Source organism: Coregonus lavaretus (assembly GCF_964263955.1).
Source record: "Coregonus lavaretus genome assembly, chromosome: 5".
Taxonomy (NCBI): Eukaryota; Metazoa; Chordata; class Actinopteri; order Salmoniformes; family Salmonidae; genus Coregonus; species Coregonus lavaretus.
In genome coordinates this window covers 21574091-21588483 of record NC_139992.1, presented here as the reverse complement: position 1 = coordinate 21588483, position 14393 = coordinate 21574091, and the positions used below count along the sequence as shown (strand labels likewise).

Sequence of the window (14393 nt, the reverse complement as noted above, 5' to 3'; positions counted from 1 at the left end):
TTTACCATAAAACCTTTAGAAGTCTTTCAGAGATAGGTAGATGTATTAAACACAGCAATGATATGAATCTTTTTGACTGGCAGAAAATGCATCCAATGTGGTCTGCCACGTTATTCCTTCAGGTCATCCACAAACTCCCCAGATGTGCCTCAATCCTGCAATTAACAAAACACCCACACAGAATTATCAAGACAAAGTCTACACACACAAGAAAAGGACAGTAGAAATACAGAGAATTTTGTTGAACAGGGCGAGGGTAAACAGAGGCCTGGTGTAGAATAGATGATGTAGCTGGAGTTCCCCTCGGACACAAAGCCCTGAGCCTATGTCATGGATTCCACAGGCCTGACTCAAACACCCCCCCCCCCCCCCCTCCTCTCCTCTCCAGTGGTCTCTCCCAACAACCCTGCCGTTTGTTGGTGTAGGGAGGGAAGTGATGTCAATGGGCTGTTGAATCATGTCCGACCCAGGGGGGGGGATTCCAGGCCGGGGTCAAGCCTGTCTGATGTCAGACCACACCAGTCACACCCTGATAACGAGTCGGATGTCAATAATATAAATAACAGAATACTAAGCACAAACCTTAGAACAGGGATCATTACCTTTTTCTTGAGCGGATGGTCGGGGGTTCTGAACTTTGTGGTTCCAATGGCTCACTTGGTTGCACATGCACTGCTGAGTCAGATGCCCATGATCAAATAACAAGAGCTTACACCCTAAAACATGAGGTGCTGACAAAAAACTATGTTAAAGATAGAGAAGTCAGCAAGTCGCACCCTATACTCTTCACTGCAGTGTGATCTTTCACTTGGTCCCACTTTACAATCCATGCTCCTCGGACTGGCAGCGATCAGAGATGTGCCTCTGTCACATTCCACAGCTCCTGTATCACAGTGATAAGCCTGCAATTAGAAAGACAGACACTAGCTACCATTCATCCCAAGCCTCTGGGGCAGTACAGTAAGCTGACAGGCCCTCAGCATTATGCTGTAACACTAACACCTAATTATAGATGTATCGATGGGAGGGAAACCATCTGTAATTACATACAGTACCAACAATGGCTGTCTGTGTGGCAGCACAGAGGAATATCCACACACTATAACACAGTTGTTAGGAACAGAAGGGCTTGGTTAAGTAATCACACTGTTTCCTTTTAGAATTACAGATGATCCGTTTAATGCAGTACTACTGTTGACTGTAGACATGATGACACAAGTGACTGCTCGTTTGAATGGCGGTTCAGATTAAAAGCCCCCCCAAAAGAACCCCAAAACACCCCGCCCAGGTGTATGCAAGACCAAAAGCAAGTCTTACAGAAAATAAACTTCATGATTTCCAGCATAGACTCTAGAAGTGATACAACATTTGCTACATCAAACAAATAAGAAAAGGTAGTACTAGGTAGGTAATTAGGCAGAATCTGAATACCAGAGCACATGAAAAAGCTTTATTGTTACACAGCTTAAACAATGACAAATATAGTGCTTTGCCGTCAAGCTTAGAATGTGTGAACTATTTAGTATGTCACTAGAAGGGGACAAATAGTTGTGTACTCACTGTTATAACTTAAATTAGCATTAAATATGTTATTTGGCAAGATTATACAAAGTAGGAAAAATACAGGATCCAGTAAACACAGGTTGCCTTCCGCGGTGCAAGACAGGATGATAGTATAACTGCAACGACAGTATAGACTTACATATCTGATAGTACATCTCATACTATGGAGTGATTTCTCTGCGGTCGCACATTCAGCTTTAAATAACACATTATAGCGGCAGGCAGCCAGCCAGCCAGGTGGCCTGTGAAGGAGCGCATTGGAATGTACAGGTACACTAAATACATTGATAGATACAGGAGGGCCCAACAGCTATCAGCTGTCTATATGTTTACAATCACAACTCAACAAATAAACATATTACAATCTCCCTCTGAAAAAAGAATCTGTATACTGTGTGTTATTATACTGTGGCGTAGTTGGCGAACTCTTATAGGCTGTATATACACTCACTCACTATCTCCAATATATCTCCATACATTCCTCTTTAATTACATACATTTTCTCCCATTTAATACCACATTTTCCCCTAGACATTTTGGGAATGTGTTTTTTTAATACAAGTTTTAAAGTACTTTTGATTCTTAACAGTGTTCGGATACGTTAAGGTTATAAACGCAATGTATGTGAAACATTTCTTCAGATTTCACATGGATCAGAAACATTTGGCAGCCCAGAGAATCAGTGTTAATACACAAGGCATCAGCAGTGGCCTACTGTACTGTATGCTGTCAAGCAGTTTGACAACGTGAAGTCTACAGCTGTGCTGTCAGGCAGTTTGACAACGTGGAGTCTACAGCTGTGCTGTAAGGGAGTTTTAACTGGGGCTATTGTACAGCTGAAGTGTCTTTAGGGCTCCCTCACTGACAGGCATGTCAATATAATAATATTAAAGTACTGAGGAGCATGGGGATCAGGCCATGCTGCTACTAAACACTGAAATAGGCTCAGCTGATGGTACAGCTATAGTACAGTGCAGAACTATAGCATTGAACCATTTGAGGAGTACGTACAGGCATATGTTTTGTTTATAATATTCTAAATTATTGTAATCGATCACAGCACAAAGGCCTGCTAATGCATTCCTGTGAAATTCCATAACATATTACTGAGAGTGTTCTAAGTTCTCACTCCTCAAAGGGTTAAAGAACAAAAATCTGTTCCATTGTTACAGTGATGTCAGAAGCAGAACAGCCATGCAAACTCAACAGTTCAACGTGGGCAGGCAGGCCATGGTATATTACAGTGTAGAGAAGCCACAGTATGGTCAATATCCCCATCGTTTCACATTGTCTGAAATTCCCTTAATAATACAAGCAATCACAGTGTCACAATAACACCAGAGATTCCTTTTGGGCCTGTGAGAATGTTAGCTGCTGTGGTTGACTGACTGACTAACTCTAAATGTCAACCCTAACAGGATATGGGGCCACTCACTCAGACATTTCATCATGTTGTAGTATCATCTATAAGGAGGCAGAGGCCTGGGGCAGCTGGTGGAAATGCACAGCCTCACCTCACCACCCTCAAAGTGCATTCATAGCAGGAGTAGTGCTGTGTGTGTGTTTCTGTGTTGGGGGTAGGAGAGGGAAGTTGCTTCCCAGCAGTGGACAAGGCCCTTACAGACCAGCCCATCACACAGATACCACACACACTGGCTATAGTATAAGGAAAAGTTTCTAGCTACTTTTGGCAGCACGCAGCTGACTGATAACCAAGGCTTCCTTCATATTATAGACCAGCTTCTCATGTTTCCATTCAAATATTTTGAATATCTCTCAGTAATAACTTTCAGAATAAATGTTTGATACATATTTTGCACTTGGGGGACCCATACAAATACATTACACAATGTAACTCAATATATCGAAGCCTGTTTCCGTCATATGTTGTAAACAATTATATTTTCAAAGGAGCAATACACTTGATCTTAATTAATATTGATATAGTCCCAATTTAAATCTGTTATTCTCATCATAAAAGGGGTTTAGAATCAATATGCACTTGCCTTCGTGTGTGTGTTTGGCCTGAAGCTCTGGGGATTCCTTAAAAGAAAACACTGTTTCACGTAATATTTTTCTCCTTCCTCCTCTCTCTTTCTTTCACTGACTTCTCTCACTTTTTCACTGATCTCTCTCTCCAGATCCCCTCCCTCTTCATCTTACCCTGGCTCTCTCTGTAACACGATTCAGGCTTCCCGCTCTGTCTGTCTGGTTTCCTCGTCTCCCTCTCTCTCTGTCAGGTTTCCACCTCTGTCTGTCTGTAAGGGCAGGATTTGTGTCTCTCTCTCTATGTCTGTAACAGATGTAAAGGTTACTCTCTGTCTGTAACAGAGGTTAAGGTTACTCTCTCTGTCTGTAACAGAGGTAAAGATGACTCTCTCTGTAACAGAGGTAAAGATTACTCTCTGTCTGTAACAGAGATTAAGGTTACTCTGTCTGTAACAGTGGTTAAGGTTACTCTCTGTCTGTAACAGAGATTAAGGTTACTCTGTCTGTAACAGTGGTAAAGATTACTCTAACAGTGGTTAAGGTTACTCTGTCTGTAACAGGGGTAAAGATTACTCTGTCTGTAACAGAGGTAAAGATTACTCTCTCTGTAACAGAGGTTAAGGTTACTCTCTCTCTCTGTAACAGAGGTAAAGGTTACTCTCTCTGTCTGTAACAGAGGTAAAGATGACTGTCTGTAACAGAGATTAAGGTTACTCTGTCTGTAACAGAGGTAAAGATTACTCTCTCTGTAACAGAGGTTAAGGTTACTCTCTCTCTCTGTAACAGAGGTTAAGGTTACTCTCTCTCTCTCTGTAACAGAGGTAAAGGTTACTCTCTCTGTCTGTAACAGAGGTAAAGATGACTCTCTGTAACAGAGGTTAAGGTTACTCTATCTGTAACAGAGGTTAAAGTTACTCTGTCTGTAACAGTGGTTAAGGTTACTCTCTCTGTAACAGATGTTAAGGTTACTCTGTCTGTAACAGAGGTTAAGGTTACTCTCTCTGTCTGTAACAGAGGTTAAGGTTACTCTCTCTGTCTGTAACAGAGGTTAAGGTTACTCTCTCTGTCTGTAACAGAGGCTAAGGATTATCTCTGTCTGTAACAGAGGTTAAGGATTATCTCTGTCTGTAACAGAGGTTAAGGATTATCTCGGTCTGTAAGAGGGTGTGAGGGCTTTAGCACAAAGGCAGTGGTCAACGACAGCACACTAATCAACACGTGATATGCAGCCTAATATTAACCACAATAAAACCAGAGAAGAGAGAAGAAAATACACAATTACTTTCAGTCACGGCAAGCAATATGCCCAGGCACGCACGCACACCCACACACAATAGATAATATTAAGAAAAGCTGTTTTTATAGCGCCCTCTGGGTAGTGAATGGGGGTACAGCCCTATAAGAGACAGGATCCACAGTACGAGGAGGCTAGATTTGGGGTATGGCAGGTACGCTACACATCACTGAAGAGTGATGGGAATCTTCATAGGGTTTAGTATAACATGGGCAGGTAGTGCTCACTATGTGGCAGGCTTCACAGACACTGTACAGTAAGTCACGTGAGGAGAGGAGAGAGAGGTGAGGTGAGGAGGAAGGTGAGAGGAGGGAGAGGTGAGGGTAAGTGCAGTCAACCTAGGCGTGCTCCAGGAGCCACTGGAAGAGGGGAGTGTGGTGGGGTGCTCTCCTCGCCTGGGGTGTCTCCTCTCTGGGTTCAGACTGGGGTGGGGTGTGGGTTTCCTCACAGTAGCGCAGCAGGGCTTGGAGCAGCTCTCCTACCCTCCACTCCCTCTCCTTCAGCCTCTGGACCACCGCAGGCAACTGGAAGGGCAGACAGAACACAGCTCAGCAGGCAGGAACCAGTACACATCTCAGTAATGACTGAGGCACCTCTCTGTGTGTGTGTATAATCCTTTGGTCGTGAGTTAGGTTAAAGCCACTCACCTGCTGCAGCTCCCTGCTGCCACTATGACCCAGCTGAACCATGGGCATGTCAGCCATGGAGGCCGCCGCCCACTGCAGCATGCTCCTGAGCTGGGGGTCAAAGGTCATGTGCTGTGGGTCAGGGGTCATCTCCCTGAGCTCTGAGTTGACCACCAGGAGGAGCCTATGAGCCTGAGCCTGGCCCCGGTCCACACGCACGGAACCTGGAGGGGGGAGAGAAGAGATATTCCCTGTAGTGGAACAGGTTGAGAGCTTCAAGTTCCTTGGTGTCCACATCACCAACGAACTATCATGGTTCAAACACACCAAGACAGTCGTGAAGAGGGTACGACAAAGCCTATTCCCCCTCAGGAGACTGAAAAAATTTGGCATGGGTCCTCAGATCCTCAAAAAATTGCACCATCGAGAGCATCCTGACTGGTTGCATCACCGCCTGGTATGGCAACTGCTTGGCCTCCGACCGCAAGGCATTACAGAGGGTAGTGCGTACGGCCCAGTACATCACTGGGGCCAAGCTTCCTGCCATCCAGGACCTCTATACCAGGCGGTGTCAGAGGAAGGCCCTCAAAATTGTCAAAGACTCCAGCCACCCTAGTCATAGACTGTTCTCTCTGCTACCGCACGGCAAGCGGTACCGGAGTGCCAAGTCTAGGTCCAATAGACTTCTCAACAGCTTCTACTACCCCCAAGTCATAAGACTCCTGAACATCTAATCATGGCTACCCGGACTATTTGCACTGCCCCACCACCCCATCTTTTTACGCTGCTGCTACTCTGTTAATTATTTATGCATAGTCACTTTAACTCTACCCACATGTACATATTACTTCAACTACCTCAACTAGCCGGTGCCCCCGCACATTGACTCTGCACCGGTACCCCTCTGTATATATAGCCTCCCTACTAGGGCTGAACGATTAATTGCATTCGCGATAATATCGCGATTTGACTGAACGCGATTTTCTAATCGCAACGTGCGCGATTTGAGGTGGTCACGTGACGCGACTTTTCATGCTGTCCAGCGCAATGTCCTCTTGCTCGACGGAACAGTCAGAAACTGACACAGCTGATACTTTAATATCGAAGAGGAACAGCACGTCGGTGGTGTGGAACTATTTTGGTTTTAAAAAAGAAGATGCTGAGCAGCGTCAGGTGTTGTGCAGAGCATGCCGTGCTCCGATTGCTACTTCACGGGGTAACACTACAAACCTGTTTCAGCACTTAAAAAAATACCACAAATCAATGCATGACAGTTGTATGACCAAAATGCCGAGCATCAGTGCGCGAGACAAGCCAAATACCTCAAGACAGGGATCACTGACAGAAATGTTCGAAAGTGTCACTCCGTATGAACGTAATTCAAAACGGCACGGAGAAATCACTCGGACAATAACCGAGTTCATAGCCAAAGATATGATGCCTCTCAGCACGGTGACCAAGCCTGGGTTCATGGCATTAATACATACGCTTGATAAACGTTACAGTATACCCTCCCGCACATACTTCAGTCAGACTGCCATACCGGAGCTGTACAAAAAGTGCAAAGAGAAAGTCGCCGCGGAACTTAAAACGGTGGAGTTTTTTGCTAGCACTACTGATATGTGGTCAAGCCGCACAGCTGAGCCGTACCAGAGTCTTACAGTCCATTTTATTGATGAAGATTTCAACCTCCGAGCTCGCTGCCTACAAACTACCTACTTCCCAGACGATCACACAGGGGAAAATATTGCAGCCGGCCTGAGAGAAGGGCTTGTCAGCTGGGATCTCCACGAGGAGAATCACGTCTGCATCACGACGGACAACGCGTCGAATATGGTGCTTGCTGCGCGGCTTAATGAATGGACGAGGCTCCAATGTTTTGGCCACAGATTACATCTTGCCATTGGTAAGTTATCGTGTGTGTGTGTGTGTGTGTGTGTGTGTGTGTGTGTGTGTGTGTGTGTGTGTGTGTGTGTGTGTGTGTGTGTGTGTGTGTGTGTGTGTGTGTGTGTGTGTGTTGTGTGTGTGTGTGTGTGTGTGTGTGCGCGAGTGCGAGAGAGAGAGATGCGTCGATTAGTAAAGCTGAATATACAAATATATATAAATGATATTATATAAATCGGATGGGATTAAATAAATTCATACTTCCACTCCTTTTCTAATATGTAAATTCATTTTACTTGCTTATATCATATGTCTGTCTGTGGTGGAATGCCCACCTGCATTTTTTTTCTTTTCTTGTTTTTGTTTTTTACATGTTTTTTTAGTGTTTATGAGAGAGAGAGAGAGAAAGAGAGAGAGAATTGACATGCAAATAAAGACCCTTTGAATTGAGAGAGAGAGAGAGGATGTGTTGTGGATGTGTGTATTTCAGAATTACAGCTAATTTGAGTGTGTAATAGTGAGAGCCTTGTATCAAAACTCAAATTGTGTGTAATACACTACTTTTTATTTCTTTTAGAAAATGCACTCAAAGATGACAGAGTGTCAAGGGCAACAGCACTGTGCAGGAAGCTGGTGGGGCACTTTTCCCACAGTTGGAAGAAGAAAGCAGCCCTGACGGAGGCACAGAGAGAGCTCAAACTCCCTGAGCACAACCTCATAACGGAGTGCCCAACAAGATGGGGTTCTAAAGAAATGATGATTGCCAGAGTGCTTGAACAGGCCAAAGCCATTTCTCAGGTATTGTCTGGAGATCGATATGCACGCTCCCTTATCCCAACCTGGCAGGATATTGACGTGTTGGAGTCGATTCACAAGGCACTGCATCCTCTACTGGAGTTTACTGATGCTCTTTCTGGAGAGGAGTATGTAAGCATCTCCTACCTCAAGCCAGTTCTCCACCTTTTTGCCACATCAGTCCTGGCTGAAGATGCTGAGGACACTGACCTGACTAAATCAATAAAAACAAAAGTCCTAGCATACCTCAATAACAAATATGGAGACCCAAACATCCAGGAGCTTTTGGATGTTGCCTGTTTCCTGGACCCTAGGTTCAAAATACAGTACATCAGTACAGACAACATCCCTGCTATCAAGACTCGTCTGAAGACAGAGATAGTAGACTTGGCACAACGTACATATCATTGGGTAAATAATTATGTATTTCACAAAAACAAAAAATTTCTGTAAAATCTAACTGGAAAACTAATGGCTGTTGTTTTCATCTAATAGGAGAAGAGGTCTCGTACTGAAACTGTTCAGATGCCTCAAAGTGCACAGTCCTTGGGGGAAAAGACGAAGAGGTCTCTTGGCAGTTTTTTCAAGACCAGTTCAGCCTCTCCTTCTTTGCCTGTAAATCTTGAAGATGTCGCAGAGGCAGAGATAAACAATTACCTGATGACTCCTACCATTGATGGAGAAGATGATCCATTGGCTTGGTGGAGGGTGCACAAGATCAGCTACCCACAGTTGTGCACCATGGCACGCAAGTATCTTTGTGTACCTGCTACAAGCGCTCCCTCAGAGCGTCTTTTTAGCACAGGAGGGAATATTGTGACTTGCACTCGCTCATCCTTGAAGCCAGAAAAAGTCAATATTCTGGTTTTCTTAGCAAAAAACCTGTGAGCCACTGAGAACAGAACTGTTGGATAAGTATGGCTGGCAGTGCCATACTCGTAGTGAACTTTAGTCTGTGTGGTGTGTTATTGTTGTGTACTTGAGATAAGTGAGGCTCATCTATTTTATATTATAATATTCAAATCGTTTATAAAAAATAGTTTGTCTAAATTAAAAGTGCATTTCTCATTTTTTATTTATAACTTTATTTACTTTGATTTTACAAAATATTTTCAAAGCAAATTCCTTGTTTCAGTTGTGTGAAATGTTACTGACTTGGGAGCAGTAAGATACATACAATTTAAAATTATTTTTTTCTTAAGACTGTACCTTTTGCACACAGTGTTTACAAAGTTCATGCCTTTGTTTAAATTATTTAAATGCACAGTGGCAAAGCCACAGATGTTTCTGTAATGAGCAGTTCAATAAAAATGTCATTTATTTCAAGTCATACATGTTTGAATTTAATTCTAACAAATAGACCCAGCCTATGGGAAAGAACATTTCACACTAAATGTATATACTATTGTGTTGGTCATATTTAAATCATTCATTATGTTTTGTAGGGGAAAAAGGATAAATAAATTAAATCGCATATTAAATCGCAATCGCAATATTGGGGGCAAAAAATCGCAATTAGATTATTTTCCAAAATCGTTCAGCCTTACTCCCTACTGTTATTTTATTTTACTTCTGCTCTTTCTTTCTCAACACTTTTTTGTTGTTGTTTTATTTTACTTTTTTATAAAAAATAAATGCACTGTTGGTTAAGGGCTGTAAGTAAGCATTTCACTGTAATGTCTGCACCTGTTGTATTTGGCGCATGTGGCCAATAACATTTGATTTGATTTGATTTTATCATCATCATCTCTCACAAACTTTCTGTTTTTTTGTCTTTAAACACCTATTGTGTGTCTTTCCTTAACTCCCCCACTTTCTCCCCCTGTTATCTCTCTGTCTGACAGTCCTCTCTTCAGTACAGCAATATCCCATCCCACCCTGCTTCCCGTGTTTCCTCTGCTCTACTCTGGTGGTGGGCCAGGCCTGTTTCCCACGCTCCCGCCCACACTGGGCTGGCTGGGCCTGCGTCTGGGTCTGACATGGCCTGGAGCCTCAACCCTTTGGAGAACAGCCCACTGGGGGCTCTGGTCTGACAGACAGATAAAAAGTGAGACTCAGGGAGAGACTCAGGGGGAATAGATGTATGAATGAGCGGCAGTGTGGCTGAATGTGTGGGCGGTGGGTGAATTCCCCTCCTAGCAGAGCACAGATACACACAGCACCAAGTGTCCTAGTTTAACCACTCTTAATCTACACAGGGAACTCAGGACTTAGAAGGATAGGGATGTTCATGTTGCTCAGATGTATGCTGAGGTGGTTCTGTTTTATAGTGTGGCTGTGTAACATGACAATATGGTACGGTATGTACTGTTGCTGCTGATAGGGACCAGGTTCTACCATCAAAACTATCAAATGCTTCATGTAAAAAGTAAGAGAATATAAAGCAGCCCATTTGCCATCGATATCCGGTGCAGTTATTGATATATATTGATATAGAAGTAACTATATCATACCGCAGGATTCATCCTTGGTCTCGAGCTCCTTGTCCTCAGTGCAGTCGCTGTGGGGGGAGAAACATTACACTGGTTAGAGAACCGACCTGCACAAGGCCAGAGTAGAGAGACAGAGAGCAGACAGAGAGAAGAGAGGGAGCGCAGAGCGAGCAGATCGTGTAAAGAGGAAGAGTGAAAGAGAGCAGATAGAGCAGAGAGAAGAGAGGATGAACAGAGTGAGAGAGTGTGAGAGAGAGCAGAGAGAGTGAAAGAGCAGAGGGGGAGAGAGAGAGCAGAGGGGGAGAGAGAGAGCAGAGGGGGAGAGAGAGAGCAGAGGGGGAGAGAGAGAGAGAGAGCAGATGGGGAGAGAGAGAGAGAGCAGATGGGGAGAGAGAGAGAGAGAGAGAGAGAGAGAGCAGAGGGGGAGAGAGAGAGCAGAGGGGGAGAGAGAGCAGAGGGGGAGAGAGAGCAGAGGGGGAGAGAGAGCAGAGGGGGAGAGAGAGAGCAGATGGGAGAGAGAGAGCAGAGGGAGGGGGAGAGAGAGAGCAGAGGGAGGGGGAGAGAGAGAGCAGATGGGGAGAGAGAGAGCAGATGGGGAGAGAGAGAGCAGAGGGGGAGAGAGAGCAGAGGGGGAGAGAGAGCAGAGGGGGAGAGAGAGAGAGCAGAGGGGGAGAGAGAGAGCAGAGAGGGAGCACAGCCCAGGACAACAGGCTCCATTACATTTGGATCATTAACCTGTCCCATTGTCTATATGATAAATCATATGCTGTATGTATATAGTGTATATACTGTCTGGGGAAGTATTCAGACCCCTTGACTTTTTCCACATTTTGTTAAGTTAGCCTTATTCTAAAATAGATACCATTTTTTAAAATCCCCATAATGACAAAGCGAAAACAGGTTTAGACATTTTTGCAAATGTATTACAAATAAAAAAACAGAAATATCTTATTTACATAAGTATTCAGACCCTTTGCTACGAGACTCGAAATTTAGCTCAGGTGCATCCTGTTTCGTTGATCATCCTTGAGATGTTTCTACAACTTGATTGGAGTCCACCTGTGGTAAATTCAATTGATTGGACATGATTTGGAAAGGCACACACCTGTCTATATAAGGTCCCACAGTTGACAGTGCATGTCAGAGCAAAAACCAAGCCATGAGATCGAAGGAATTGTCCGTAGAGCTCCGAGACAGGATTGTGTCGAGACACAGATCTGGGGAAGGGTACCAAAAAATGTCTGCAGCATTGAAGGTCTCCAAGAACACAGTGGCCTCCATCGTTCTTAAATGGAAGATGAAACCAAGATTGAACTGTTTGGCCTGAATGCCAAGCGTCACGTCTGGAGGAAACCTGGCACCATCCCTACGGTGAAGCATGGTGGTGGCAACATCATGCTGTGGGGATGTTTTTCAGCGACAGGGACTGGGAGACTAGTCAGGATCGAGGGAAAGATGAACGGCGCAAAGTACAGAGAGTTCCTTGATGAAAACCTGCTCCAGAGCACTCAGGACGTCAGACTGGGGCGAAGGTTCACCATCCAACAGGACAACGACCCTAAGCACACAGCCAAGACAACGCAGGAGTGGCTTCGGGACTAGTCTGAATGTCCTTGAGTGGCCCAGCCAGAGCCCGGACTTGAACCCGATCGAACATCTCTGTAGAGACCTGAAAATAGCTGTGCAGCGATGCTCACCATCCAACCTGACAGAGCTTGAGAGGATCTGCAGAGAAGAATGGGAGAAACTCCCCAAATACAGGTGTGCCAAGTTTGTAGCGTCATACCCAAGAAGACTCGAGGCTGTAATCGCTGCCGAAGGTGCGTCAACAAAGTACTGAGTAAAGGGTCTGAATACTTCCGTAAATGTGATATCTCAGATTTTTATTTCTTTTTTATTTATACATTTGCAACATTTTCTAAAAACATTTTTTTGCTTTGTCATTATGGGGTATTGTGTGTAGATTGATGAGGAAAACAAAACATTTAATCAATTTTATAATAAGGCTGTAATGAAACAAAATGTGAATACTTTACGAAGGCATTGTAGATATCACTTTCCTCCTGGAGTAGGGTGGGCTATTGCATTGTACTGTACAGGCTAAATGAGTCTGTTGCAGTGTTCATTTTGGCACTCTTTCTTTAGATTTTGTAAATTATTAGTCATTTTGACTAAAATAAAAAGTCAAATTTTTGTCATTTGATTAATGATTTAGTTTAATTATTGTCAAAATGACGAAAACAGTGGGCCATTTTAGTCACATCACATTTGTATTGCCTCATTAACCTATAGTAAACAAAAATCACTGACTTCCATGTGCACACACATACATAGCCTATATTTTTCTGCATTACATCCTATTCTCTTCCCAACAGCAGAAATATGACAAACATATATAAGAATATATAACAATTATCTGGCCATGTAAATTCCTAATTCAGCCTACATAGATATTGCACATTACATACAAAACAAACAGACACACTCAAGCACAGACAGACAGACAGACAGAGAGACAGTAGCACAATCACCAGATGTTGCATTAAAGTATTGGCAAAGTAGTCTAGGTTGCACCTCCATCACTCGTCCCGTCATTGCAATTGTTATTAGCATTCAACAGACGCTGCAGCCACATTGATGTCCAAAAGTAGAACAGGAGTTAATGACTGTTTCACCCAGTGATGTAGTCGAGTCACTAAACTTTGAGTCCAAATCGAGTCCCAAGTCCCCTGTGTTCGAGTCTGAGTCACCAATGGTTGAGTCACATGTCCCTATAGCTGAAGTTTGAGTCCCTGTGCTGGAGTCTGAGTCACTGGGTCCACAAGAACTCAAAATAAAGTTACGCAGTCAGATAAAGTGTAGTGGCAAGAGGGATTTAGTCAATAAAATGTTTGCTATCCATTTTCCTTTCTTTCTGTACCACCAAATGTTTGCATACAGGCTACTGGTAATGCTGCCAGGGCCACGTTCAGTTGAAAAACGTTCTCGAACATTGCAGATAGAAATTAAATGACTAGAGCCGACATTAATCCTTATTCAACATGTCAGAGGCATGTTTGTTCTACATACAGTGGGGAAAAAAAGTATTTAGTCAGCCACCAATTGTGCAAGTTCTCCCACTTAAAAAGATGAGAGAGGCCTGTAATTTTCATCATAGGTACACGTCAACAATGACAGACAAAATGAGAAAAAGAAATCCAGAAAATCACATTGTAGGATTTTTAATGAATTTATTTGCAAATTATGGTGGAAAATAAGTATTTGGTCAATAACAAAAGTTTCTCAATACTTTGTTATATAGCCTTTGTTGGCAATGACACAGGTCAAATGTTTTCTGTAAGTCTTCACAAGGTTTTCACACACTGTTGCTGGTATTTTGGCCCATTCCTCCATGCAGATCTCCTCTAGAGCAGTGATGTTTTGGGGCTGTCGCTGGGCAACACGGACTTTCAAATCCCTCCAAAGATTTTCTATGGGGTTGAGATCTGGAGACTGGCTAGGCCACTCCAGGACCTTGAAATGCTTCTTACGAAGCCACTCCTTCGTTGCCCGGGCGGTGTGTTTGGGATCATTGTCATGCTGAAAGACCCAGCCACGTTTCATCTTCAATGCCCTTGCTGATGGAAGGAGGTTTTCACTCAAAATCTCACGATATATGGCCCCATTCATTCTTTCCTTTACACGGATCAGTCGTCCTGGTCCCTTTACAGAACAACAGCCCCAAAGCATGATGTTTCCACCCCCATGCTTCACAGTAGGTATGGTGTTCTTTGGATGCAACTCAGCATTCTTTGTCCTCCAAACACGACG

The 14393-nt window shown here is 43.7% G+C and overlaps 1 protein-coding gene across 1 annotated transcript in view; it reads right to left on the bottom strand.

The window, feature by feature from the left end:
- Nucleotides 1-1436: 1436 nt before the first annotated feature.
- Nucleotides 1437-14393, bottom strand: part of LOC311129769 (A-kinase anchor protein 11-like) — a 34098-nt gene continuing 21141 nt past the window's right edge. Inside the window, exons 12-14 of the mRNA XM_084162206.1 lie at nt 10605-10651; nt 5494-5696; nt 1437-5370 (exon numbers count right to left, since the gene is read on the bottom strand). Coding sequence (XP_084018332.1) covers nt 5185-5370; nt 5494-5696; nt 10605-10651 — 436 coding nt within the window. The 3' untranslated portion in view covers nt 1437-5184. The remainder of the gene's footprint in view (nt 5371-5493; nt 5697-10604; nt 10652-14393) is intronic.